This window comes from Oryx dammah, unplaced genomic scaffold, assembly GCF_014754425.2.
Source record: "Oryx dammah isolate SB20612 unplaced genomic scaffold, SCBI_Odam_1.1 HiC_scaffold_25, whole genome shotgun sequence".
NCBI lineage: Eukaryota > Metazoa > Chordata > Mammalia > Artiodactyla > Bovidae > Oryx > Oryx dammah.
The window spans coordinates 60,677,282-60,702,454 of NW_024070209.1; the positions used below are offsets into that span (position 1 = coordinate 60,677,282).

General features: G+C 44.5%; 2 protein-coding genes across 10 annotated transcripts in view; both read left to right on the top strand.

Annotated features, from left to right (window-relative positions):
* EHBP1 (EH domain binding protein 1) overlaps positions 1 to 13,377 on the top strand; it is a 344,879-nt gene extending 331,502 nt beyond the window's left edge. For 8 of the 9 annotated variants that reach the window (XM_040224015.1, XM_040224019.1, XM_040224016.1 and 5 more), the window contains 4 exons: positions 4,476 to 4,575; positions 5,684 to 5,757; positions 11,997 to 12,111; positions 12,286 to 13,377. In XM_040224015.1, coding sequence (XP_040079949.1) covers positions 4,476 to 4,575; positions 5,684 to 5,757; positions 11,997 to 12,111; positions 12,286 to 12,376 — 380 coding nt within the window. In that variant the 3' untranslated portion in view covers positions 12,377 to 13,377. The remainder of the gene's footprint in view (positions 1 to 4,475; positions 4,576 to 5,683; positions 5,758 to 11,996; positions 12,112 to 12,285) is intronic. The other variant, XM_040224017.1, reaches the window with a different exon arrangement.
* Positions 13,378 to 17,564: 4,187 nt separating this feature from the next.
* OTX1 (orthodenticle homeobox 1) lies at positions 17,565 to 24,576 on the top strand. Its single transcript, XM_040224044.1, has 5 exons — positions 17,565 to 17,699; positions 18,063 to 18,131; positions 19,709 to 19,916; positions 20,883 to 21,034; positions 22,276 to 24,576. The coding sequence occupies exons 3-5, from the start codon at positions 19,820 to 19,822 to the stop codon at positions 23,092 to 23,094; spliced, it is 1,068 nt and encodes a 355-aa protein (XP_040079978.1). The 5' UTR covers positions 17,565 to 17,699; positions 18,063 to 18,131; positions 19,709 to 19,819; the 3' UTR covers positions 23,095 to 24,576.
* Positions 24,577 to 25,173: the final 597 nt, after the last annotated feature.

The following is a 25,173-nucleotide window of genomic DNA, read 5'->3' on the forward strand; positions in this document are numbered from 1 at the left end:
TATCTCCTTTGTTATTAAAATGTTTCTCTGGTACCAGTTAGTTGGACACATTCATGTGTATCTCTATTGTAATATATTAAATCTTTCAGAGGTCATCATACTCAGGTAATCATAACATAGCGATAATTAGTAATGGCAACTTTTTTGTTTTTAATGTTTGATTTGGCTTTGCTACATTGTGTCCTTTAAGGGCCACATGTGATCACTAGTCAGCCATCTCCACTATGGAGCTATGGCAAGATTTCAGCATTCTTTAATGTTTTCATGGTAGAAAACTGTGAATTTGTATGTATATTCAACAGCACTTTCATCTTTATGTTTTCATTTTCTCCTGTTGAATTAATCTTCTGTTCAGTTAAAATTGTGTTTTTCCTTATTTTGCATTTATATAAGAATTCATTGTCTGAAAATATATCTTTCTAAATAGATAATAAGCTTATGGTGAAAAATTAAGTAGGAAAAGTTAACTAGTAGACAGTTTTTAAAATATAATTCATAATTTTAAGGTTTTACCATCATTTTCCTTTTGTTCATTTTAAAATTTACATTGAAAATGCTGCTTTTGAAAAAGCAAATGAGAACTATATACACATTGCTGGGTGAAGGAATGAATTTTTAAGTGGAATTAAATCTTTTAATCATTTTGGGAGGGAGGAGATGGAATATGAAGGCAGATGTTAACTAACATTTTATTGAGTATTTGTAGTACATGTAGTGGTGTATTATTCTGCTTTGTATTAAGTAGGTTTCATTAACTATGTGATAGGAAGAATTATTTGAAGTCATATTTACATGTGACTTTTCCTACTATTATTATGCTTCATTATTTAGTAATTTTTATAAATCATACTCTGGCTATCATAATTAAAAAGAGAAAACTGACAATAAGAGATTGTGATGTCAGAAAGATGTTACATTCCAGGAGGCAGAATAAAAACCAGAATTTTTTAAGGAAATAAAGGAGAAAAAAATTACCAGAGACAGTATTAATTAGTCAATACTTTAAAATGTTAAGGTGATATTTTATTGATAGTATATTTATAATACACGTGAGGCACTCTGCTTTAAAATACAGTATAACAACCCAGCCATGCTTTCACATTTTAGCAACTGTACTGAACTGTAGAATTTTGTCATTTTTTAAGTTTCAAAATGGTCTTCAATAGTATAGATCTTGAATTTTTCAGTTCATGAAACTGAAAAAAATATTTAAATTTCAGCTTTGGCTGATAAAAATAAGGTGATAAAAATGCAGTTGTGATTACAAATTGAAGATAATTTTGAAAGCAAGATAATTAACTTGGTGAGTTTAAACAAGATAAAATGATTTATGGCATTTTATAAAATAATGACAGTCTTCATTTTAAGCTACAATGTAAAGTGCTTTATTCTGAGATTATGTATTGTGGCAGAAGCTAAAACTGCCTTTTTTCTAACAGTGCCAGAATACAACCTCTTTTTCTTTTTGCACTAACAAGACTGCTTTACCACCACAGCCCACTCTAAGTAATTAAATCAATCCTTTGTACTTACCGTATTCTCCTCTAGTGACGGTACTAGATCTGATTATATGCTTCATGCATATTCAAAGTACCGCACTGACAGCTCTTTAATGAGCTCTTACTTAATCAGTATGAACAATGTTCATCTTGTTCTTTTTTTTCCTCATGCATTAGAGCTAGGAACAGTTGGGAAAAATGAAACATCCAGCATTCATTTGAAAAATATATTGTACTTTGAAAAGTGTCTAAGCTGAGGAAGTTGCATTCTGCCCTTTAAAAGTCTGATGGACAAATTGGATTACTAGTATTGGATTAAATAACAAATGGTTGGAGGAGAAATGAGAAAAGCTTACTGTGATCACAGGCTTTAATATTTTTTGTTACTTATAAAGCTAAAGGGGTCTTTAACCAGTTATTAAAGTCAGGATTAATTTGTAATGGTTCAACTTACTGGCTTTTAAAAGCTTTTTAAATTTAAAAAATTTTATATCCCTAAAAACAATAGTATGATGATGTATTAGAAGAAAATTTAATTTTCTTATTACTAGGCTAAGTATAGATTTCCATCATTGTTTACTACCTCAGATAAGGAGTTAGTGATGATTTAACCTCAAATATGTTTTTCAGTTAATTTATATAATCTAGGTAGCACTGAATAATATATCTTTAAATATGTGTTATTGTTTGGCTTATTCCCTTTTGAAACATGAGACTCTCCTCATTTCCTAATAATTAGGGAAGGTGCATCTTTTATTCTTATCTAGAAATCATAGGCATGAGCTAAACTGAAAACAGCACAGTAGTACCACATCAATATTGTTGTTCTCAAGGAAGCAGTCTTCCATTGAAGAAAATGATGCTAATTTAAGAGAAGGCTAGATGCTTCTAGTATTATTGCCTGAAAGCCTGAATTACAGGTTTAGGTTAAATTCAAAGTGAAGTTTTAATATTGGTATATTTTTAGAAACCACTGAGGTTATGAACACAAAAATTAAGTCTTTAATCAGAAAACAAAATATCATAAAAACAGCACCTATTAATATTGCACACATGTGTCATTTCACTGATCAAAAAGGCCTTCACCAGGGTACAATTGGCCTTTTTCCAAATTGCAAGCTTTTTCTCAGCTTTTTCTTTTTACTCTTTCTTCTTTTGTTGCTACCCAGGGATTTGTGCCTATCGCAGCCTATATCACATGACCAGTGTCAAGACATCACATGGTCCAAAGTGAATACAAAACCAGTTACCCTAAAAGAGAGATTAAAAATGCTGTAAAACAATAAAGACTTTTGTTCATACTCTAAAAGAATCTATCCCAGGTCTGCTTCATATCATAAAGTTTAACGGACTTTAATTTAATGAAAGCACGTATCTCTCACTCTTTTCCCTAATAATGAAAAACAGACATCTGTTTTACAGGGATGCTCTGAAATACACGTTTAATCTTGCACACAGATCAGCTCTTTATAGTCTATTTTCATTCTGAAACTTTCTTTAAATTTCTATTAATGTGGAGATAGTTAATTATGTCACATCCATAATTTATGCAAGTATTACAAGAATGAAATAGATCTTTGAACAGCATGACAACAACAAATCAAGGGCCCTATGTTAAAGAAAAAAAACCTGTATGTGTCCAGACATGGTATATACCTGTGTGTGTTAGACATAGCTACCTATGTGGTCTGGAAGAAGATATGCTAAACTGTAATAGTACTTCTGGAGAAGGGAGGTAGATAGGCAAATTAGAGAGGGTGGGGTTGGTAAAAGAGGACTTGACTTTTAACTCAATTATGTCTCTGTATTGTTTGAATATTTTTTAATGGACTGGTAGTGTGTTTGACAGTTAAAAGAAAAAATCTAAAGAAGAAAATAAAACTTAGGAAATTGACTAGGATATTTAGTCTTAGCCTGGTGTATTTAATTTTTTTGTTAGATATTTAAGTTAACCCTATGAATCTATCTAGAAGTTGGTCTGAAGTATTAAATAATGGCCTAACAAAACAATAAACCAATCATGGATGAAATTCAGAACAAAACAAAGTCAAAGAATTATAAATTTGACTGGATACAATTTGAAGGCAGTTTGAAGGAAGAAGGTGGGGTATTAATATTTTTCTCAAGTATGATTGTGGCCTACTTCTATATGAATAATACCAAATATACACTATATATTATAATCTTTTTGAGGGGAGGAGTAGTATAGATGATGGAATGAATATTAGGGAAAATGAATTTTAAATGTGTAATCAGTAAATTTATAACCTGACATTTAAAGTCATTTCTCTGCTCAAATGTTTTCTCATTTACTGAAGATTATTATGTTCTTTTTTCACAGAGAGATGTAAGTATTTTTGTAGCCTGGTCATTTATAATATATTTAAAATAATTTGCAAATGTTTACACTATTAGGGATGATGAGTTCTGGAAATGTATATGCATGTATATATCTTTAGTTTACTTTTGGGGAGGAAAATAAGAAAAAAAGCAAGTCATTACAGGTGGAAGCTGTCACAAAATCTCTTGACTTCTCTGATCTACCTGCTAGTCTTGTAATTCTCATAATGATTTTTTAATGTGGTTTTTAATTAATTTATTTATTTTTATCATGACCATATGTCTGTTAGCTTCCTGAGTTCCTCATTGAAATATAATAACAAGTCAACCTCTGGGGAGGATTTAAAAGTTGGAACACTTTTTTTTTTAATGTACATTAGTATGATCTGTAGATATGTTCAGGGGACTGAAATATACATGCTGAATAATACCTCCTTTGGAGATTGGTTTATGAATTTCTAAATATTGATTCCTTTTTTCAGACCTTAATCTTATGTATAAACTGTTATAAACAGTTTAATTTGTACTATTGGGTTAGCTAAAATATGTTTCATGTTAAAAAAAAAAACAAGACTTGTGCTGAACTATTATTTGGCTTGTAAAACAGAAAAAACAGTAACTCTTCTTAAATTATAGGAAGGAACACAGAAGAAGAAGAAGCTATGATGCAGGAGTGGTTTATGTTAGTTAATAAGAAAAATGCCTTAATAAGAAGAATGAACCAGCTCTCTCTCCTGTAAGTACTTATCACTGCTTGTTTTTACTACAACATTGAGGAATCTTAGACTTTCTATCATTGTCTTTCTTGGGATTTCATATTTATTAGGCTTAATTTTTTTCTTTCTTTAGATACTATATTTTATATAAAAATAAAATTTAAAATACTATATAACCATTTTTTATTTGAAGAGTAAGAATTTTAAAATAGAGTATTAGATACTGAAAAAATGTATTTATTATACTGAAAACCAAGTAATGTAAATAATTTTTGGGCTTAAGAAATGACTTTTGCACAAAAAAGGATGTTTGGTTTATATTAAGGAGAAAAAGAAATAAAACTGAAGTTTATTTAACATCAAATTTTCAGTTAAAAATTAAGTAATTCTTAATAAGGACAAAAGTACCTTTGTATTCTACAGATAATGTTACCCTAAATTTTAGGATAAAAGATTAATTACACAGAAGTGACCTTTTATGACTCCAAGAATTACAGTAAAATGGAGACTAAACCAAATGTAAGCATTCTCAAGTCTTTAGCATTTAGTGAAGGACTTAATGCTTGTCCCTTTTTCTCACTAGCAGTATTCTTATATTATGCCACCTAGTGTGGGAAGAAACAGGTTTACATTTTATTTTAGTGAAAGCCTCTATTTTTGTTATTTCTGCAATGCCTTAATAAAAGAATTATGAAGTGCAGAACTTAATTTATCCTGATTTTTTTTTATTGTCTCTTTATTAAATTTGCACTGCTAGTACTTTCACGTTTCTTGTACTCTTCACATGGAGTTCTAGACTAAAAGGTGTTTATTGACAGTTACGAAAAATATTTTATGAAATAGCTTTATACATGGCACTTAAGACAAGAAGCATTGAAGAATGAGATTACTTATCCATAGATTAAAATATACTTTTGTACAACTCAAAATTGAAGGAGAAAAATAATACCACTAGTAAGTATTCAACCTGAGGAAGATTTTAGGTTTGTGTATCATTTGTTTTGAGTAGCTTAAAGTTAAAGAGAAAAGTCAGTTATGAGTCCTAAAATCAATGTAACCTAAAGGTTTTTTTTAAGTGTTTAATGATTTAGTAATTAGCATATTGATGAACTTTTGTAACTTGCCTAGGGAAAAAGAACACGATTTAGAACGAAGGTATGAGCTGCTGAATCGGGAATTGCGGGCAATGCTAGCCATTGAAGGTAAGAGATGCCATGGCCCAGTGAGGTGTGTAAAGTGTCAGTTGTCAAAGAGATTTTTTAAAGAGTGTAATATACTTCGGTCTCACTAGGTGTGGTCTGACAAGGAACTACAGGAGTTCCAAATAAAAGTCTTAGATTCAGAAACCTTTAGTCATGTAAAACCTTAAGACCCTAATGCAGATGATTTTGTTTACTATTAAACATAAAATTGTAAGCTTAAAAGTCCATTAAATAGAAAATATAAGTAGTTAAATGATTTCATTTTATGTGTAAGTTAAAGTTGCTTCCACTGCAGAAGTTTGAGAAAGATTTACAATTTTGATTTTTCACATTCAGACTCTAAACTTTACCTTGACATTTAACTGGTGTCCATGCAAATATGTCACTGTCCAGCCTACTATAGTTCTTAAGATTCCAACTCTTATCAAGTAAATAGTCAAGCAAAGACTCAGGCATATGAGAGAGATTCAATACTTTCACACATTATATAAACTTGTAAATGAATAACATATATAGTAGTCCTAAGTATGGTTCATAATATCGATAAACATCAGCTGGCTTAACTATGGCATTTATTATATACAGTTATTTTTTAAAATTCTCTGGTACTTTAGAATGCTGTTCTCCTTATACCTCTTGGTTGAAAATGTCTTATAGTTCAAAGATGTCTGCTTGAGAGCTAATCCTTTGGGCTCTGTAAAATGGACCTTTTGTCTAATCAATGCAAATTGATTTTCCTATTCTATATTGACCTCTTAACCCACTGACTGTCCATGGTAATTTCTTTCTTCACCTGATAAGGTACCTGATCTATAAGAAGTCAATTATAATTAGTTTGGAAACTAGAAATTTAAGTTTGTAAGAGAAAGTCAAATGAAACCATATATTTTTAAAATAGTTTAATTAATATTGTTATTAAATAAAACACATGCTGTTTATCTAAATACTATCTTCTACATTTATAGAAGCTTTATTTTTACTTTTATATTCCTAATGTCATTTGATAAATATGACATTTGTATATCCTAATTTAGAAATTAGATTTACTTTATTTAAAAGGCTTCAGATAACTAATTTTCTTCAAGTGGCTGTCAAATTATACCACTAATGACTATAAAATTTGTCAAAATTATTTAAGAAGTTCCGTGAAACTTGCCATTGAAATAAAATGCACAAATATACTAAATGGTGTTTTTCCTCTTGATATAATTTTTGTTGTCATGGTTATAGTCTTTAAAAGAGATTGGAAAGCGTAACAGTCATTTGAAAAGTAGGTATAGCAAATTCTATTTATATGATATTTATATGTATAATATAAAATATATGTGTATATAGTATGTATAATGTATGTATAACTCTTATAGTTTGTTCTTTATAAATTCATTATGCTCAATACAGAATATTACAATTTTTAAAAATTTACTCTGTCATGTATAGTAAGTTAAATCATCCCTAAGATGCAGCTTGATACAATACAGTTGACTTTTAAGGCAAATCCTGCTTCTATCCCAAAACCACTATTATTACCATATAGTACCATCTTTAAGGAGGGCCATGATACATATAAAACACCCCAGTTTCATTGGCAACCTATGCCTATGTAGTAGACCTTCAGTCTTAATTAAATAATCTAAAATTTTTCTGCCTGATCCTCTTGTCCACATGGAAGAACAGTAGAAAGTATTTTTGAAGAAGAGGGAAAAAAAGAATGTTTTTCTTTTCAGACACCTTTAATGCAATTGTTACTTTTTTGAGGATTTGTTCTGTTTTATTTTTTAATTAATGCTATTGTCCCATATTTGATTGTGCCTTAAATCTCTCAGCCAGTTTCTGTTATTGGTTGACAGGAAAAAGAGGCTTGAGGAAAGAAACAGCCTGTTGATTACAAATAAAGACACTTTCTCAGAGAAAGGCCTGCCCCACTAGCCTGGGCAATATGTGGCTTGGGCTGTCCTAGAGAAATACTGGTCATCATGATTATCAGTTCTTTGAAGACAGTGTCCTCTGAGCCAGCCCTTAGAGTGAACACACATGCAGTTCAGTAGTCTTTTGGAGCATTAACTCACTGCAGAAAAACACATGAACAGGCAACACTGATTGGTTTTGTTTTGCTTTCCTTTGTTTTAAAGTTCCTTTCTCTTTTCTTTCCCATCTCTTCTTCTTAGTAGCCATGAGATGTTTTTCATAATAAATAAACTAAAATATTTCCAAATAAATCTGCTAGTGAAACCATTCACCAGGAGAAAGCACAGAATATTAATAGCCATAGCACAATGAAAGAAATATTAACAGCTTGGTTTGAGAGCAAAATAATAATAATAACATTCAATATATCCATTCTTCTGAGACTCCATAATCACTTTGGCCTTTTTTTACCTTTTTCTTTTCCCCTGAGGTGTTTTCATTGCAGGAGTTTCACTCTACTGAGCTAAGTTGCAGGATCCTTTAAGCTAACAAACATCTTTCAGATACTTTCCTATAGTTTTTTTGTTCCAGATTATTTAATGCCCCCTCAGGAAAGATAAATTCATTTCTGCACACATTAGGGTGGGCTTTTGGAAAGTGGTGTGTTCATTTTCTGCACAAGAAATGGATCTTCTCTAGGATTTTGTACATCTTGATTTATTCTTGGCTTAGAGTTTGAAGTGGGTGCTCTTCTAAAGGGATTTATGCATAGGTTCACTATTTTTGTAGTTATGGCTTATATGATAAGCTTTTTATATTTAAAATCAATATGTAATCCTGTGGAGGAGCTTATCCCCTAAAACCCCATTTGTAAATCTATTTTAGCTTTGTTACACAGCACAGCCACAGTCTTCCATAGATTGATTAGGTACAGCGGTAGAATCCTATCAAATGGCCTGCTCTGATGATGATGCAAACTCTTTCAGGATTGCTAGTTGACTGGAACTAAAGATAAGACTTGACTGCAATCCCCCAATGTGCTCTTTACAAAACTAGTGTTAATTTTCATCAAAGTGCCAGGCTTATTTATAGTGGCAAGGTTGAAGGTTTACTACAAGAACTTTAGGTCCTTTCTATTAAAGTGTTTATAGGTATTTCTTTGCCTTTTTTCCAAGGTAATTATCAACTTCAGCAAATAAACTGAATCAGGGAATGAATAATTGGCCCTATATATAAAAAAAGAGTTTTTTGAATTAACGAAACAGCTCAGTGCAGATAGACATAAACAGAATCTCTTTATTTCAACACTTTGGCTCAAATGCAGCATCAAAACTTAATCCTATTTGTTGTGAGAGGATATGGCTTTTGTAGCAAAAGTATACTGGAATCTTTAAATTAATCAGAACTCACATTGTATTCTGTCCAAGCCAAAGTCAGTGCATCTGGCTAGCTGTTATAGGTGAGTAATCCTTTCTTAAAATGTATTAACAGGTAACACATAAACTTATATTCAGGCTTCAAAAACATGACATTATGTCTAGATGAAGCTATTAAAAGGGGGATTTAAAATTTTTTTTAAATTTAGGCCTTGACTATATAAATGTGAATCTTGATCAGTTTGAAAGGTGTTATTAAATTTTTTAATTCATCAAAATTTAACTTCCCAAATTACCATTGTGTATAAATTTACTCCTGTGAGAAAGCAAACCCAAAGTAAAAGTAGTTTTGCTGGTGTAAAATCTACTCACTGTACATAGCTTTTTTTCCCCCACAATTTGACTAATTATTTGTAGATAGATATTAATGTGGTAATGACAGATTTAATATGAAAAATCCTATAAATTTATGCTGAAATATTTAAAATTTAATGTCAGTTAAATTTGTAAGATGATGAAAATTACCTAAATATTCATAACTTAAAAAATGTTTTTGTTACAGTTATGGGAAATGTCATTATTGAGCTAGGAGAAGATTAAGATTTTTAAAACTATTCAATACTTAAGGGACTAAAAATACAAAATTTTCTCTCTTATCCATATTGTTAAAACCTTATTAAAAAAAATTAAATCTTGATATTTCTAATTATTAATTAAAACCTTAAAAGTGGCTGACCAAGTATAGAGAAGGAATAATTTAATTAAGATTATGTGTCACTAAAATTATTTTCTTAGTTTAAAAAATTTCATAATTATCAACTTAATTATATGTCTTGAGTTTATGGTTGAGAAATTTTATTTCCCAGTATTAAAGTTCATCAAAATGTTTTGGAAGTAAAGAATTATAAATTAAACTTAGAATGATTTCTTGAGGTCAGAAATGGAAAAATTAATATTTATCAAAGTTGGTAATCTTAATAATTATAAAATTTAGTTACAAATCTTTTTCAAATTTAGCAGGTTTTTCTCAGAGTTAATACTTCTAGAACTATAGTTACCTGAAATCAGACCAGATGACCTTTAAGATCTTTCCAACCTGGAGAGTCTATTAATTTATCTGCTGTAGTAGAATGAAACTGATTAAGAATAAGAACCAGATTAGAAAATTGTCCAGCATTCCTGACCTCAGTTGCATTTAAATCTGAGGAATAAAATTGTGGTAGATATGGCTTTTCTTCAGTTTTGGTGTTTCATTATTATTTTTTAAATTCTTACATTCAGAAAAAAGCTTTCCGTAGAGATAGTTTCATTTCTCTCTATGCAATTGAACACTTCTTTTTAAAATAAGAATGTAATGTGACCAATCGTTTAATGTACCTATTTGTGTGATGTTTTGTATCAAATGAGGATAATTAGTATATAGCATGTTTAATATATATCTGTGTATGTATTTGAGCTTATAGTGATAGAAATAGTAATAAAATAGAATATTCTAGTTTTTTGCTGCTATTCTAACCTTTATTGCACGATGATGCATCTAATTTTTAATTTGTAAATACGAGATAGAATTCCCTCTAGCTCCATTTGCTTTCATAAAGCTGCTGAGCAGTTTGCTGTCTTGAATAAATTTTGCTTTGGAGGGGGTCGGGGGGATTTGAACCAGCACATTCTTGTGCGGTTTGTGAAGATTCACATGGTAACCAGCGGTGTGCATTGTTAGGTTTATCTGAATAAGCACCAGCCCTGTGAGTTTTAACATGATTGCCCAGGGCAATGGAGAGAGAAGAGAGAAACCAGAAAGGATTGCACTCCTCTGTTTTTTGGAAAGTGCATTTGCTGGGGGAGGGAGCTACAGGAGTCAGTGGCCAGGGTATTTCCCCCGCCCCCCCCGCCCCCCCAAGCTGGTGTCCTGTTTCCCTTTAGGTCCTCATTTGTTCGGCTATCTGCCTCATCATCTACTTCTTCTTTTCATTGTTTACCTTCCTAATGAGGGGGGCGGGGTAGACTGGAGGTTGATTGACAGCTACAAGCCCTTGCAGTCTGGCCAAAGAGCAGTTGGCTTTGGTTTCAAAAGTGCTTTAAATGTTCGATTTGGTCCTGTTTTTATTAAACGAAACTGCTGCTCATCTTAAGGAAATTATCAGACCAGCAAAGATTAGGAAATATATTATTGGGGCCTAAAATCTTCAAAAAACTGCCCTGACACATGGAAAGAGCACGGCCCATCGGATTTTCCAACCTTAACATGGGGTTTCAAAAAGAAGTATGTAATTTTTCCTTTGCAAAAGTGCTTTGATTTGAAGCCACGCAGCAAACCTCTCCAAAAGAAAACTGGCTGTGATGCGATCGAGAGCTGCAGTGTAATATTGCAGAGCAAATTTATTTTTTACTTCAAAGAAAAATGCTAATTAGCCGATTCACTACTTTTAAAGTTATTGTGAAGCATATGGCGCCCAGTGTGAGATACATCCAACTGCTAAAATAGAGCGGAGAGGAAATTAGCGAAGAATGGGCTGTATGGAGTGAGCTTGGGGGTGGGGGAGGAGGATAGGTTCTCAGGCAGATTCTCTAGCCTTTTCAGGAGGATTTTATCGCCCATCTCTGCTTCCCGCCTCCTCATTTACCCACATCCCCCACCACCAACCCTCCGGCTGACCTCTTATGGGCCTCCAGCTCTCCCTCCCCCACTTTGGCTGAAATCAGGTGCTCACCTCCGGCTGGCCACCGGCGCACACCTGGTCTCCTGAAGGCTTCAACCCGGCCATAGCCGTCTCTTATCTACGGAAAATACTAAGAAAGTAGGGTTTTAGGGGTGAAATCCTCACCACGACGGCCAAACTTCCCGTGAAACACTACTAGCTAGTGGCTCTGTGATATGTTTTGCAGAAAAATAAAAGGGAACTGGAAAAGGCGGGAAGGGGAGGGTAAGGTGGGTAAGGAGCCTCCTGTCCTCTGCAGACTGGCAGAAGACCGAGGCCCAGAAGCGACGCGAGCAACTCCTGCTGGATGAACTGGTTGCCCTAGTGGACAAGCGCGACGCGCTCGTCAGGGACTTGGACGCGCAGGAGAAGCAGTAAGTGGGTGCTGGGGTCGGGGAGTTCTAGCCAGAGGTCTCCAGTGGACCAGGGCAGCCATTCCCTGGCCCCGCAGTCCCGGTTCCCTCTGGGGCTTGGAATTCGGAGCGAGAGGGGAGTGCCGCTCTACCCTCCACGAAGAAAAATAATTTGGTTTCCTGTTTGATTTCCAGGGCCGAAGAAGAAGATGAACATTTGGAGCGAACTCTGGAGCAAAACAAAGGCAAGATGGCCAAGAAAGAAGAGAAATGTGTCCTTCAGTAGAAACCAGACCAGAATCCTGACCAACATTTTATCAGCCTTGGGTTCCCCAGACCATAAAAAAAAAAGTCATTCTCGTTGATTTAAAACTTGTAACATTTTGTTTGACTGGATTGTACTTCTTTACCACCACCACCCTTTTTCCTCCCTCCTTTCCAGATTTTGTACAGAACTCCGAAATAGCTTTGTTTAAGGGTTTTTTGGTGTGAATTAATCATTTCCTTGAAATCATGTGAAGTAGATTTGCACAGACATCTTGTGAGTGATTGGTATTGGGAATGTTCAAGAAACTGTTCAAAGAAAGAAAACTCTTCCCTCATTATTTTCCCTCATTTTTTGATGGAGGAAAATTTTAAAACATTTTTGTTGTTGTTGTTAATGTTGTTGTTAATAGCATAATGAGGGGTGGGAGGGGGCTTAAGAGGGAGGGATAAAGAAAATGTCATGAATGATTTTTTTCCAGTCCTGCCATATGTAACACTGAGTCTGTTACCTAAATTTTATAGTTAGATCATATTCAATTTACTTATTAAACTGTGTTCTGTTTACCAGTGGGATTTTCTGCAATTGTTTTACATTTCACTGTAAAGATAATAAGAGAACTTCTCCTCTGCTTTCTTCAGAGGGTGGCCTTTTAACGTAGCCTGAGACAAGTCCTGTGATTTGAAGGTGAGCAGTAAGAATGGGACTAATTGACATGCATCAGTTTACAAAGACAGTCTTATCATCTGAGAATGCAGCATCTTTTTCTCTGGACAATTATTTATTACATCTAGCTTGGTTCCCACATTTTGTTGGGTCTTAAAAATTGGCTCAAGAATGCTGTTATTATTTATTCTGTATTGATAAAATCTGTCTTGCCATTATTGAGTAAATCCTCCAATTAATATTTTCTTCTCTAGCATAGCACTGTCATTTTTTGTGAAAATGGTTATCTGTTTATTTATTACAATACTGAGTCATATATAAATTTTCAATAAAAGCAGAAACTTTCTTACCTTAAACACTGCTGCTACTTCTTTGTAATGAAAACTTGACATTGGTTTGAGAGAAGTTTTTGTATTCATAAGACTTTTCATGTGGAAAAAAAATGGTCCTCTTGAATGCAGGGCATGATACTGGGCTGTATTTGGATCTGAATAAGTTTACACCACCCCCAAAGGGGCCCTGCTGACACACCAATGTGAATTGAAAAGCAATTGGTCATATTTTCTTAAGCTGTGTAAACTAGCATGTTTCAAAGGGTTATCTCTGTTAAAGATTTGAGGAAATTTGTGAATCCACAGCACTGAAAAAAAAGCTAATATGTTGTAATTTGCAGTTGTTATAATTTTGCGCTCATGAGGAATAACTATGACTTCTGATAACCCTCCAGACTGCAAGTACTGAAGTGAAAGGAAGAGGGGTTATTGTTGGAGGGGAGGAGGAGGGTGTGTGCAGGTTTGTGCGTATGAGATGAGGGAAAGGGAACTTTCAACAAGAAGTTCTAAGCTACAGAAAAAAACCTGGCGATTTTATGGTAGTTTCCATCACTCTACCAGGGTGACTGAAACAAAGCTCGTTCAACAAGTCTGGAGACAGAGAAAACAGTCCACTAGCATTTATACGTTAGCCTCGATCATAATGCGTACATATACCTACAAATATTTATACCAATACACACAAATTCCTTTCAAAAAGTATGCCGCCGCCAGTCTTTCAAAAGGATAAAAACCACACTAAGGTAGAATTTCATGACAAGAATTTAAGGAAGTTACTGCAAAGTTACCAGAACTAAATGAAATCGGGTATTTGCCCTCTTCATTTGAGCAGAACAGAGAAAGCTACGCTCCCTGAGGGACGAAGCTCTCAGAGCCCGGCTCTAACCCTAGGGAAACCGGCAGACGGAAACCTCCAGCCCGGAGCAGCCTGGGACTGGGCGACCGGCGTCACCCACTCCATTTACACAGGATTCGAATTCCCGGAACCTTCCCTTCCGCGGAGCCTCGCCGAGAGGGGGCTCCCCTAAACCGCTCCCGACCTGCCAAGGGACAAACCTTCGCTAGCCCCAGACTTGCTGTCCCTCTCCCTGCCCCTCCTGCCTCAGCCCGGAGCCTCGCGGGGTTTCCATTCGGGCTGCTTTGTGGTGCCCGCACGCCCCGCAGCGGCCCCCGGGAAGCTGCGCGGTCGGGCCCGCGGCAAAGGCGCCGCGTCCGGATTTCGTCGCGTGGTGCCCAAAGTCTTGCCTCCCGGGCGCAGGCGCGAGCCCAGCACGCCCAGAGGCCGTGGACCCGAAAGCCCGCGCGGCTGCAAAAGAAGCTGTGGGCCCGGGGATCGCCGAGGTGGAGGAGGAGGAGTGTTGGCAGCGGGCTGGCTTGGGCACAGCCCCGCGGGCCGGTGCAGAACTTCCGCCCCTGGCCGGGATCCCACGGCCCCGGAGCCAAACCCCTCCCCCGTCCCAAGTGGCCTCCAGAGTCTGGCCCAGCCTCGAGGTCACCTGGATGCTAAAGCCAGGGCCCAGCTCCCACGCCCCCTCCTCGGCCGGGGGCCCTTGAGCTGAGTCCACCGGCTCTCCCCAGGCAAGGGGCCCCTCTTCCCCTCCCCGAGCTGCGGCCGTTGCTCGAACGGTCGAGGCTTCAGGCCCAGCGTCTCCCACCTGGATATTTGCCTAGCGATGTGCTGCCTGAGTCCTTTCCGCCGCATACAAGAAACTTTCATCTCAATCTCCCCCTCTTCACTCTCCTCCCTCTCCCCTCTCCTCTCTCTCTTTTTCTTCTCTTAATCCCGGGGTTTTACGGGTTGAGCATTAAGAAAATTCGCCTGCAATTTGGGATTAGATAAATACTCTCATTAGGTGGGGGGGAAATTGTGCTACTTGATACCTCCCAACTTCCCCCAGATCGCGGCCGCATCTGGAACCGAGAGAGCCTGTCTCCCGCGTGGAGGGCCCTGGGGACCGCCAGAGCACATTCCAGCGCGCACAGCCGCCCCACCTTGCCGGACCTCGGCCCAGCGCCGCCGCTGCAGGCGAAAAGGGGCCGGGAGGAGGCGGGAGGACGAGGGTTTGGGAGACCCGGCACGCACCGAGGCCTGAGAGGGCTAACTCAGGCACACAGCGCGCAGGCCCCGGCCAGGATAGCGCCGGGATAGAGGCGCGGAGGCGCAGAAGCTCAGGGGAGTGTGCCCAGCGCGCCGGCCAACTCTTGCCGACAAACTAGTGCGCTCCAGTCAGCGCTTTTCCCCAGAACCGAAGGCGGGGGCTATATTTCGTTTCTTGCTTTAAATCTCTGCGCATCTCGGGGGCTCGGAGCCCAGGGCCTCGCGAACTATTCCCCCGCGGGGGCCTGCGCGAGCCTAATGTGTGTCCCCACTCGAGTCAAGAAACTGCGGAGAGCGCAGCGCTTTTCTGTTAAGGCTTTATCTTGTTCGTGTTTTTCCTTTTCTCTCGTTCTTTTATTGTTTTCGCTCTCTCTTTCTCTTGCTTTTGTGAATGGGCCGCGGTGTCTTTGTTCTGGAGAGAAGCGCCCGTGTCGCTGACTTTTGTGAACCAGAGAAGGATCTTGTAAAACCTTTTCTCCTTCATACTCCCCCCCACACCCCTCCTCTTTTGCCCCTTTGATTAGATGTTCCCTCATCGTCAAAAAAAAAAAAATGTAATTTCGTTAGTCTGGCGGCCACTTTCTTTGAACATTAGCTCGCTTTCAGCTCCAACTTCAATTAGAAGGAGTTGATTTTGAGAGATCAACAAAAGAACCGACCAAAGCCTTATTAAAGGTCCTAAGAAGATCTCCCGGGTTCTTTGAGAAGCAGTTAAGGAAACAGTGTGCCCTCCATCATATTCTGTTACCGTATTTTATTCGGACTCCAAAGGAAAGTGTCGCTTGGGGGAGGGGAAGCACTTTGATGAGCGGCGGCCGCGGCCCCTTTTCACTCAGCGGGCTCCCCCGTCCTTCTCCGCCACCTCCTCGCCCCGCGCCCGGTGCGTTCTCGGTGCCCTACCCCGCGGCCCCGCAGCGCCGGTGCTCCCCACTGCGAAGCGCCCGGCGGCTCCTAGGCTCGCCCTCACTCTTACTCCGGTTCAAACTTTTCACTCCGCCTGTTGAGGTGGAGGGGAGGGGGCGGGGGGAGATTAAGAAGAAGCGGTAGGAATTCCTCGAAAGGGGGTAAGTAAAGTCGGCCTAATATTCAGGAGGAGGTGCCATTTAAAAGAATTGCATTACTCAGTGTTGGGGCGCAAACACTTTTTTTGCGCTTTGAAAAGTCCTCCCAGGTAGACGTGTTTTGAGAAGTTTGTTCGACTGGGAAATGGGCTTCGCCAGTACGAACTATCCGGGGAGATCGCTCGAGGAGGCTCCGGCGGCATGAAGGAAGGAAATTGAGGGCAGATTCTGTGACCACGTTTTCCACTAGATTGTCCCCTAGTAAAAGGAGCCAGTGTGAAAGACAAAGTTTTCTATCCAAACCTTTTGATTCAGAAGTACAGTGTATGTGTAAAGGGGAGGGGACGCTGGGAGCCGACATTTCAAAAGAAGCTTTCAGGATTTGCAAACACCTATCGTGGGGACTGGGAACTCCAGGAGACGTCGAAGAGCAGGTAAGTGGCCGTGCCTGCCCTGCGGGTGCGGCTCAAGGGCACTGGAGTCCTGAGGCGCCGAGGCGGGATCTGCGCGCGCCGAGGCGGGATCTGCGCACTCCGGGCTGCTCCCGCGCTCAGCAAAGTAGCCCGGACCAGCACGAGTCGCCCGCCGCGTGTGTCTGCGGGTGATGGCCCGGTGCATGAAGACTCTGGGGCCCGCGGCGTCGGGAGAGGGGCCGGAGGCCGGTTCCCCTCCAGCCCGCAGCTCCGGGCTCCTCGCGCCCATCGGGTGGCGTGCCAGAGAGCGAGGGAACCGGTTCTCCAGCACCTCGCCTCTTCTCTGCCACTCCCTCCAGGGCGCCAAAAGGGCGAGAGAAGGGCGGGGAGCCCCGGGGCGGCCTCAGGGCCAGCGTTTCCCTCCGCGGCCCGGGCTCCCGCGCGGCGCTCGCCTTGCTCGTCTTGCTCTGCGCTGCGTTTGCCAGTCTAGCCCCGGAGTTAGCGCGCGACCGGGGCGGGGCGGGCGGGCGGTGAGGGCGGGGTGCAGGGGGCGGGGGAGGGCGGGGGAGCGCGGAGGTAACCCCCGGCTCGTGCTGCCATTGCCCGGCTCCCTGTCACTCAGCCCGCGCGGGGCCGGGGATTGGCAGCCTAGCCCCGTTACGCACTCACCTCGCGTTCACATACCCGGGGAGGGCAGTAGAAAGGTGATCAATCTTCATCAGGCTACATTTCCAATCACCTAAACAACCCGGCGAGACAAGCCACTCCGACAAGGTAACTCGCTTTATTTATTTAGTTTGCAAAGTGCCTCTGCAGGACTTCCCCAGCCCCCACCGCCTCCACGCTGCACGGAGTGCCACGGCAACCTCGAGCCACCTCCCAGCTCTGCCCCTCTCACCCCCACCTTCTCCTTGCGGCCCCCTCGGTGCGGTCCCGGGCGAGGCACTGTGTCGGGAGCATGTGGGGCTTTGCAAACAAAGTGTCTGTGCAATAAAGTGAAACCTGGAGGGACACGCACAAAGCCACTAGAAAGAAAGAGAAAGGGAGGAGGGAAGTTGGGGAAAGAAAGAAATCCCGCGGCTCCCTGAGCCCCCCGCCCGGCCCCGCGGGTAATTCCTGTGCCGCTCTGTTTTGCAGGTTGGCCGCCCAGAGGGTCTGTGTGAGGGCGAGAGGTAGATGGTGAGCGGCCCCGGCAGCTGAGGGCAGGTAAGGAGAAAGCCGCTGGCCGCCCGGGACTCTGGGAACGCGTTGGTGGCTCTTGCCCACCCCCAACCCCTCCTCAAATGGGTCCCCGCTTCCCTGGTCCCTGTTATGTGGGGGGCGGAGCTGGGAAGCCACCTGGCTCCCCTCTTGCTGAGCGGAGGACCCCGCAGCTCCGCTGCGGCCCCGCACCCCTCCCCCGCCTCCTCCGAAGTAACCCAGCTGAAGTGCTAAGTTTGAAGAAAGTCTTTGAAAACTCACATTGCAGTCTAGCAGAGTCGCCACAGCTGAGTCCCATTCTCTCTTGGCCCCGGTTCTTTCCCTTTTGTCGCCTTCCCTGCAAACCGAGTTTTCCCGGCCCAGGCCGTGGGTCCCTGGGGAGAGAAGCGGGAGACTTCTCTAGCTCTAACTTCTTTCTTTCCCTGAACTCTTCTAGCCCGGGTCCCAGATCTGCTTTAAGTTCCTGTGAAGCGGGCTAAAGCGACAGGTCCTCTGGGGTTTCCGTCCCACTCTTCCAGCGCTACTTCCTGACTCCTGATTGTAGCACCTCAGTTTTGGGGGCAACCTGGGGAAGCCAGGCGTCGACCTTCCTGCCCGGGGCAGCGCGAACTACGCCGCAGAGGCCTAGTTCTCTAGCCTGGATCGGGTCCTGGGGCTCTGGTTCAGCTAGTAGAATAATCCGGAAGCGCACCAGACCTACTGCCCTGAGGCTTCCCAAATCCGCCAGACCCTTGGGGCGCTGGTCAGGTCACCTTTCGACCCCGGCCGGGACCCCATTGTCCGCAGCCAGGACCGGCTTGCTCTGGGGAAGCACGGCCTGCGGCTGTGGCGAGGTGCGGGTGACGCCGGGCGGCGTGTTTGAGCCGCCACCTGTACGGTGGCGCCTTCTGGTCGCCTCGGCCGGACCTGGGCTCGAATCGGTGGTAGAAGTGTGGGTGGGATTCCGGGTAAGCAATCTCTCAGCGGCCAGGCACAGAGAGGTAAACCGGTAGAGCGGCTGTGGTCTCTAGGGCCGGAACCCAGCCGCGGAGATTCTGGAAGGAGGTACTCTACTCAGTGAGCACTGCGTCCCGGAGAGGCCCAGGTGCCGCAAGCCCTCCGCAGTGCCTCACCTTGGCTCTCTGGAGTCTACCTGTCCGTTCCACTTTCAAAAACATTAGAAACGAAACGAAACAACCCCTCATGCTCTGGGTCTTCTTCTGCCTTGAGGTCGAGGGGATGTTTGCTTGTGTGGTGTGATGCCCTCTCCCACCCGAACAGATTTTTGCCTAGTCTTGGGACCTAGCACACTCTGCGTTTTGGGCTCTGACCTCCGAAGGTTGCCCCCGATTTTAACCTCTCCTTACTCCTAGCGTCGCCCTACGAGTGTCTGTCCCATTCCAAGCCCGAAAAGAAGTGATAATGACCCAGAAATTTTACTTTTCAAAGAAGCTGTGGTCTTTGGGCTAAGGCCTTATAGAGCCGAGTTCTGCACAGATCCGTAGCCTGCGTCACCTCCCCATCCTGGGACTCCTTCCTCCGGCAAGACCAGGAAGCAGTGATGGCTTGGAATGACGGTTTCGGTGTGTCTGTTGTCTCCATAGGCCAGGCCCCCAGACGCAACAGAGCTTGAAGGACTGCGCAGTGGGAGCCCCGCACTGCGCCTGGCCCCCGGCCCCCTGGATCCGTCGGGGCGCCTCCACCCAGCTGTTAGCATGATGTCTTACCTCAAACAACCCCCATATGGTATGAATGGGCTCGGTCTAGCCGGGCCAGCCATGGACCTCCTGCACCCCTCCGTGGGCTATCCGGGTGAGCATCGACCCCTACACCCTCCTCCCTTAGAAATCTGGGGAATCACCAGCCTCTGGGTTTGAGCACAAATTTTGTCCCAGATTAGGCCCAGGGAACCGGTTGCCTAGTCTCTGACATTGCAGGGCGCGCTGACTCGTGGTCGGGAAGGACAGATCGTGGTCGGGAAGTAGGGCCGGGGTGGCTAAGACATGAGAAGTGAGCCCTCCAGCCCGGCAACACCGGCAACTTCTCTGCAGTTGTCATCCCACTGCCAGCACAGAGAGCATTTACCCACGGATTCGTTTCCCATGGGTGGGGTGTGTGTGAGAGAGAGAGATTGAAAGAATCTATGCCTTTCCCCCTCAACACTGAACGAGGAATATGGACACTCGGTTGGCCCTGACAGGAAAGGCCGAGCTTGCCTTATGCAAAGCGACTGGCTGAGGTAAGGCAGAGGGATTCTCCCTGCATAATTAAATTGTCCTTTAGATGGGTGGCCTGCACCAACTTCTGCACTGTTGACGTGGACGACTTGAGTCAAATCCTGGCCTTCTTGTCTAGGTTCCGTTTCTTCACCTCCATTTATTACCTCGGAAAGTGTTTTCCAGGACGTTTCAGCACACCCCTTCCCCACCCTCCAGTCAGGGAGAGTGTTGGCAGGGCGCGGGAGGGGTGGGGGCGGGCAGCGAAGGAAGAAAGATTGTATAACTTCTCTTCGTTTCTTAACCTCTGAGAGGCAGGGAAGGGGTCAGCCCTGGAGTGTCGGAGACAATCAGGAGTGTCGGTGTGCCGATCAGGCACACCTGCAGTTTCTCCCACCTGTGGCCTGTCAGGCTCGCCTCCCTGGGGAGTTCTTTTCTCGCTCGCAGTTCGGCTTTCTTTTGCAACGACCTGGTCCAGGGCCTGTCAAGGTCCTGTCCAAATCCTCTAGCGCGAGTCCGCGTGGCCACCACTGACCCGACGCTCCCCCGCGTTTCCCTTCAGCCACCCCGCGGAAGCAGCGACGCGAGCGCACCACCTTCACGCGCTCTCAACTGGACGTGCTTGAGGCGCTCTTCGCCAAGACTCGCTACCCAGACATCTTCATGCGCGAGGAGGTGGCGCTCAAGATCAACCTGCCAGAGTCCAGAGTCCAGGTGCGCGCGCGCGGGGTTTCCAGGGTCCGGGGAGAGGTACTGGGGCTGGTTAGAGAGGGCCTGGTTGGGAAGTGGTCTGGTGTGGGGGCGGGCTTACAGGCTGGGCAGCCCCTCTCAGACTCCCCCTAGCGCTGGGCCCGGGCCTGGCAGAGGGGCCAAAATTAAAGGAACTAGCTTAGAGCCCTGAATCGGGCCGTTGGCCCCGGGGCGCCTCTCCGAAGTCTCTTTTAGGATTGCAGGAGGCCAAGCCCGACACTTGTCCCCTGCCTCTTCGGCCACCTCAGGGCTTGGCAGTTTCTTACCGGGTCTTGAATTCTGCCTCTGCTCTGGCCTTGCATCCCGGGAATCCTGGAAATGAAAGAGTGGGGCTTGGCCAAAGCCTGGTCCCCTGTCTGGAAGTGTGCCCCACGGGTGGCGGCAGTGTGATTAGATCTTTTTCTTTGCTCTGAGAGGATGCTGAACGCAAAATCTGGCTACCAGCTTTGCCGTTTCTGGGTGTGTGTGTGTGTGATGAAAGGGCCCCGAAAATATTGATCGGGTCATAACTCAGAACTCTTCTCAAAGGCCTTTTATCTTGCCTTTTTCCTCCCAGAGGCTCGAGAGAACAGGAATGCCATGTCTTGTACCCGGGCCTTCCGAGAGGAGTGAGAACTTTATGACTGTCTTATTTGGTTCCCCACTTGGAGCCAAGAAGTTCAACGAAATTATGTTCAGGCTTCCTTCCGTAGTCACCCTCTAATTCAGCTTCCTGCTCCCACCCAAATTCTCTGCCGGCCCAGCACCAGGCCTCCTTGGGGCAGAGTGGCTCCGGCTTAGACTTGGTGGCTGCCCCCCATTCCGCGGCCTGCTCTGTGCCTCGCCGCAGTTTCCCGGGCTCTATTCACATAAGACAGGGCCTCCATGCATTCACAGGTCTGTTGGGAAGCGGCCAACAGCAGCAGTTTAGAGACGGCTGAACTTTTGGCTGGACAGACACAAATGTTCCGCCCTCCAACAGAGTTGAGCTGGGGGTGGGGGTGGGGAGGTGCACATCCCTACTTTGCCAGAGGAGGGTCTTTGAGCAGAAGGATGGGGGAGAGTGGAGCAGCGAATGCAGGGTCTGGCCGGGCCGGAGATGGGGAAGGGTGGAGGCGTCGATCAGAGAGGGATGCGGTTGCTAGGCCGGAGTTGGTCCAAGAGGCAGGGGAATGGCAAGCTCTACTCGCCCCCTCACACGCTCTTCCCCACTCGGCCTGCCGCAGGTCTGGTTCAAGAACCGCCGTGCCAAATGCCGCCAGCAGCAGCAGAGCGGGAGTGGGACCAAGAGCCGCCCAGCAAAGAAAAAGTCGTCCCCGGTGCGGGAGAGCTCGGGCTCCGAAAGCAGCGGCCAGTTCACGCCGCCTGCTGTGTCCAGTTCCGCCTCGTCCTCCAGCTCCGCATCCAGCGCCTCAGCTAACCCCGCGGCGGCAGCGGCTGCAGGCCTGGGTGGGAACCCGGCGGTGGCGGTCCCGTCGTCGTTGAGTACGCCTGCTGCTTCCTCCATCTGGAGTCCGGCCTCCATCTCGCCCGGCTCAGCGCCGGCTTCAGTGTCGATGCCCGAGCCTTTGGCTGCACCCAGCAACGCATCGTGTATGCAGCGCTCGGTAGCCGCAGGAGCTGCCTCGGCCGCAGCCTCCTATCCCATGTCCTACGGCCAGGGCGGCAGCTATGGCCAGGGCTACCCCGCGCCCTCCTCCTCCTATTTTGGCGGCGTGGACTGCAGCTCGTATTTAGCGCCCATGCACTCGCACCACCACCCGCACCAGCTCAGCCCTATGGCACCCTCCTCCATGGCGAGCCACCATCACCACCATCCCCACGCACATCACCCGCTGAGCCAGTCCTCAGGCCACCACCACCACCACCATCACCACCACCACCAGGGCTACGGCGGCTCGGGGCTCGCCTTCAACTCTGCCGACTGCTTGGATTACAAGGAGCCTGGCGCTGCTGCCGCATCCTCTGCTTGGAAACTCAACTTCAACTCACCTGACTGTCTGGACTATAAGGACCAAGCCTCATGGAGGTTTCAGGTCTTGTGAGCCCACGAGTGGGAGGAAGAGGAGAAGAAACGCAACTACCTGCGCCCTCCGTGATCCCCGTCCTGTTGTTGCTGCTGCTGCACCGCCCGCCTTTGCCTCGGCTTCTCCAGACCCGAAATTTCATGCCCCCAAAAGATGCCCATTGCTGCACTGCCGCCCTCATCTTTGTGCCACTTGCTTGGGGGATGTGCAAACCCTACCCACCCCTTGGATGGGGGGACCGGTGCTTCGGCTTGGCCAACAAGTTCTATACAGGAGAGCGTGTGCTCCCCTCCTCAGCCCCCACCGAACTCCCAAGTCGCCCTCTTCTAGTCTTTCTGGACAGTTACTATGTATGCACTTGCAGCCTTCGGAGGCTCTTCGCTCTGTCTTGCTGTTTGAGCCCTACAGTTTAATTTATTCTTTCTGGACACTGGAGTCACTAACTGGCATGTGTCTGCCTGTTGGGAGTGTACCCACACTCTACTCCAAATCAAAACAATCACTCAGCGTTTCTCGCCTGCAGACTGCCACCCCTTCAGCTGCCCTCAGCCCCGCTCCCCGCCTGCAGGCCAGAGCCTCCTGGCGTTTCCTCCTCTCCCGCTGACGCGCTCGTGGGAGACCCAGGGGAGGAACGCGTCCTTAGCCTCTCGCGCACAGCCCCGCCCTGCGTAGAACAGGCTCAGGCTCCTGCCTCGGCGGGAATGCTGTATATAGTCAGGTCCGTTCCAGGGACCACTTAAACTTTTTAGTTGCTGTTGGTTGAACTGAGTATATCTTGTCTTAGCCCAAGAAATAGAACTTTAAGATATATACAGCATATATATATATACACACACACATATATATAAAACAAAAACAAAAACTATTTTCCCTCTGTCCCCTTTCCTCTCTTTCTCAAACGATGGCGCTTTTACTTTTTCAGTTGTTGCAAAATTTCCCTGCCCTCTCACACCTTCTCCCTCTGTGTATTTATTAAAGAAAATCGTTTGGTTTTAGGAAGCTGCGCGCGCGGAGAATCGGGAGGGTCCTGGAGTCTGAAGGAGAGTCAAGTCAGGGCACAGGGGAGGGGTTTACGCTGGGAGGGGGGCGCAGGACTGAGCCCTTCACCAGGTCTAAGCACAAGGTCGCAGTTCTGGTTTAGAGATCAAAACCAAAAGAAAGCAAAAAGATAAAAATATAGTATTATGGGAAAACAAAACAAAAAACCCTAGGCCCCGAAACCCAGGTTCAATTCCTCCGTCGGCTTCTCTCTCTTTAAACAACCCTGTTTTGTCTAGTGAGTTTTTAGTGCACCTTCATTCTCCGAAATCTACGGAGAGCCCACGCCTGTATATCAATTTTGGCTTTGGCCGTTTCGTCCAGTAGGTGGGAAAGTAATTTGTAAATTTGATTTGTCCGATGTGAAGATCGCAAATTACTTGTTGAAATGTAAGGCAGCCCCTTTCTTCCCCCCTTTATCTACATTATTTCCCGAAAATAAATGCAAATTAATGAACGGTTTGTCAGTGTTGCTCTTCTGCTTCCAGCCCAGGTTCTGGTCTTGGGTGGGTGGAGGGAACTAAAAAGAGGAAACCTCCGTGTTAATAACCCGCGTGTTAATAACCTATGTGAAGCTGCAGGCCAAAGAAACGCTCTTCTAGAGAGGGTCCCTCCCCACCTCCCCTCACCCCCCGCGTCGGTCAGCCCGGCCTCTTTCCCCAGGCGTTTTGACCCCGTATCCCCTCTCGCCATCGCGGACAGAGACAGGTGTCAGGACTCAATTCCCGAAGCAATTCCTTTCTCTTCAGAGGCAGGAGCCTGGCACTGATTTCTTCACCCTAATTGACGCCTGCACCAGAAAGAAGAGGGGGAGGGGAAGAGGGTCGGGAGGCGGGAAGGGATAGCTCTGTAATGCTCTCAGAGCGGAGCCAAAAAGGAAAAGAAAACAAAACGACAAAAAAAACCGATCCGTGTCTTGCATGTTGGCAAGAGACAACCTTCCTTTCTGCTGAGCTGTCCCGAGTGGCTTCATGGCGGCTGGGGGAATCCGAGTCTTCCCTTCCACGTGCTAAGATGTCCCTTTAAACTCTCAGGCCGTGCCAGAAGTAGCCAAACTAT

Bases quoted from the DNA above. Each gene is read 5' to 3' on its own strand.
- OTX1 (XM_040224044.1), top strand. From the start codon at position 19,820: ATGATGTCTTACCTCAAACAACCCCCATATGGTATGAATGGGCTCGGT. The intron at 19,917-20,882 runs GTGAGCATCGAC...GTTTCCCTTCAG, and splicing joins CCCCTCCGTGGGCTATCCGG to CCACCCCGCGGAAGCAGCGA. The intron at 21,035-22,275 runs GTGCGCGCGCGC...GGCCTGCCGCAG, and splicing joins TGCCAGAGTCCAGAGTCCAG to GTCTGGTTCAAGAACCGCCG.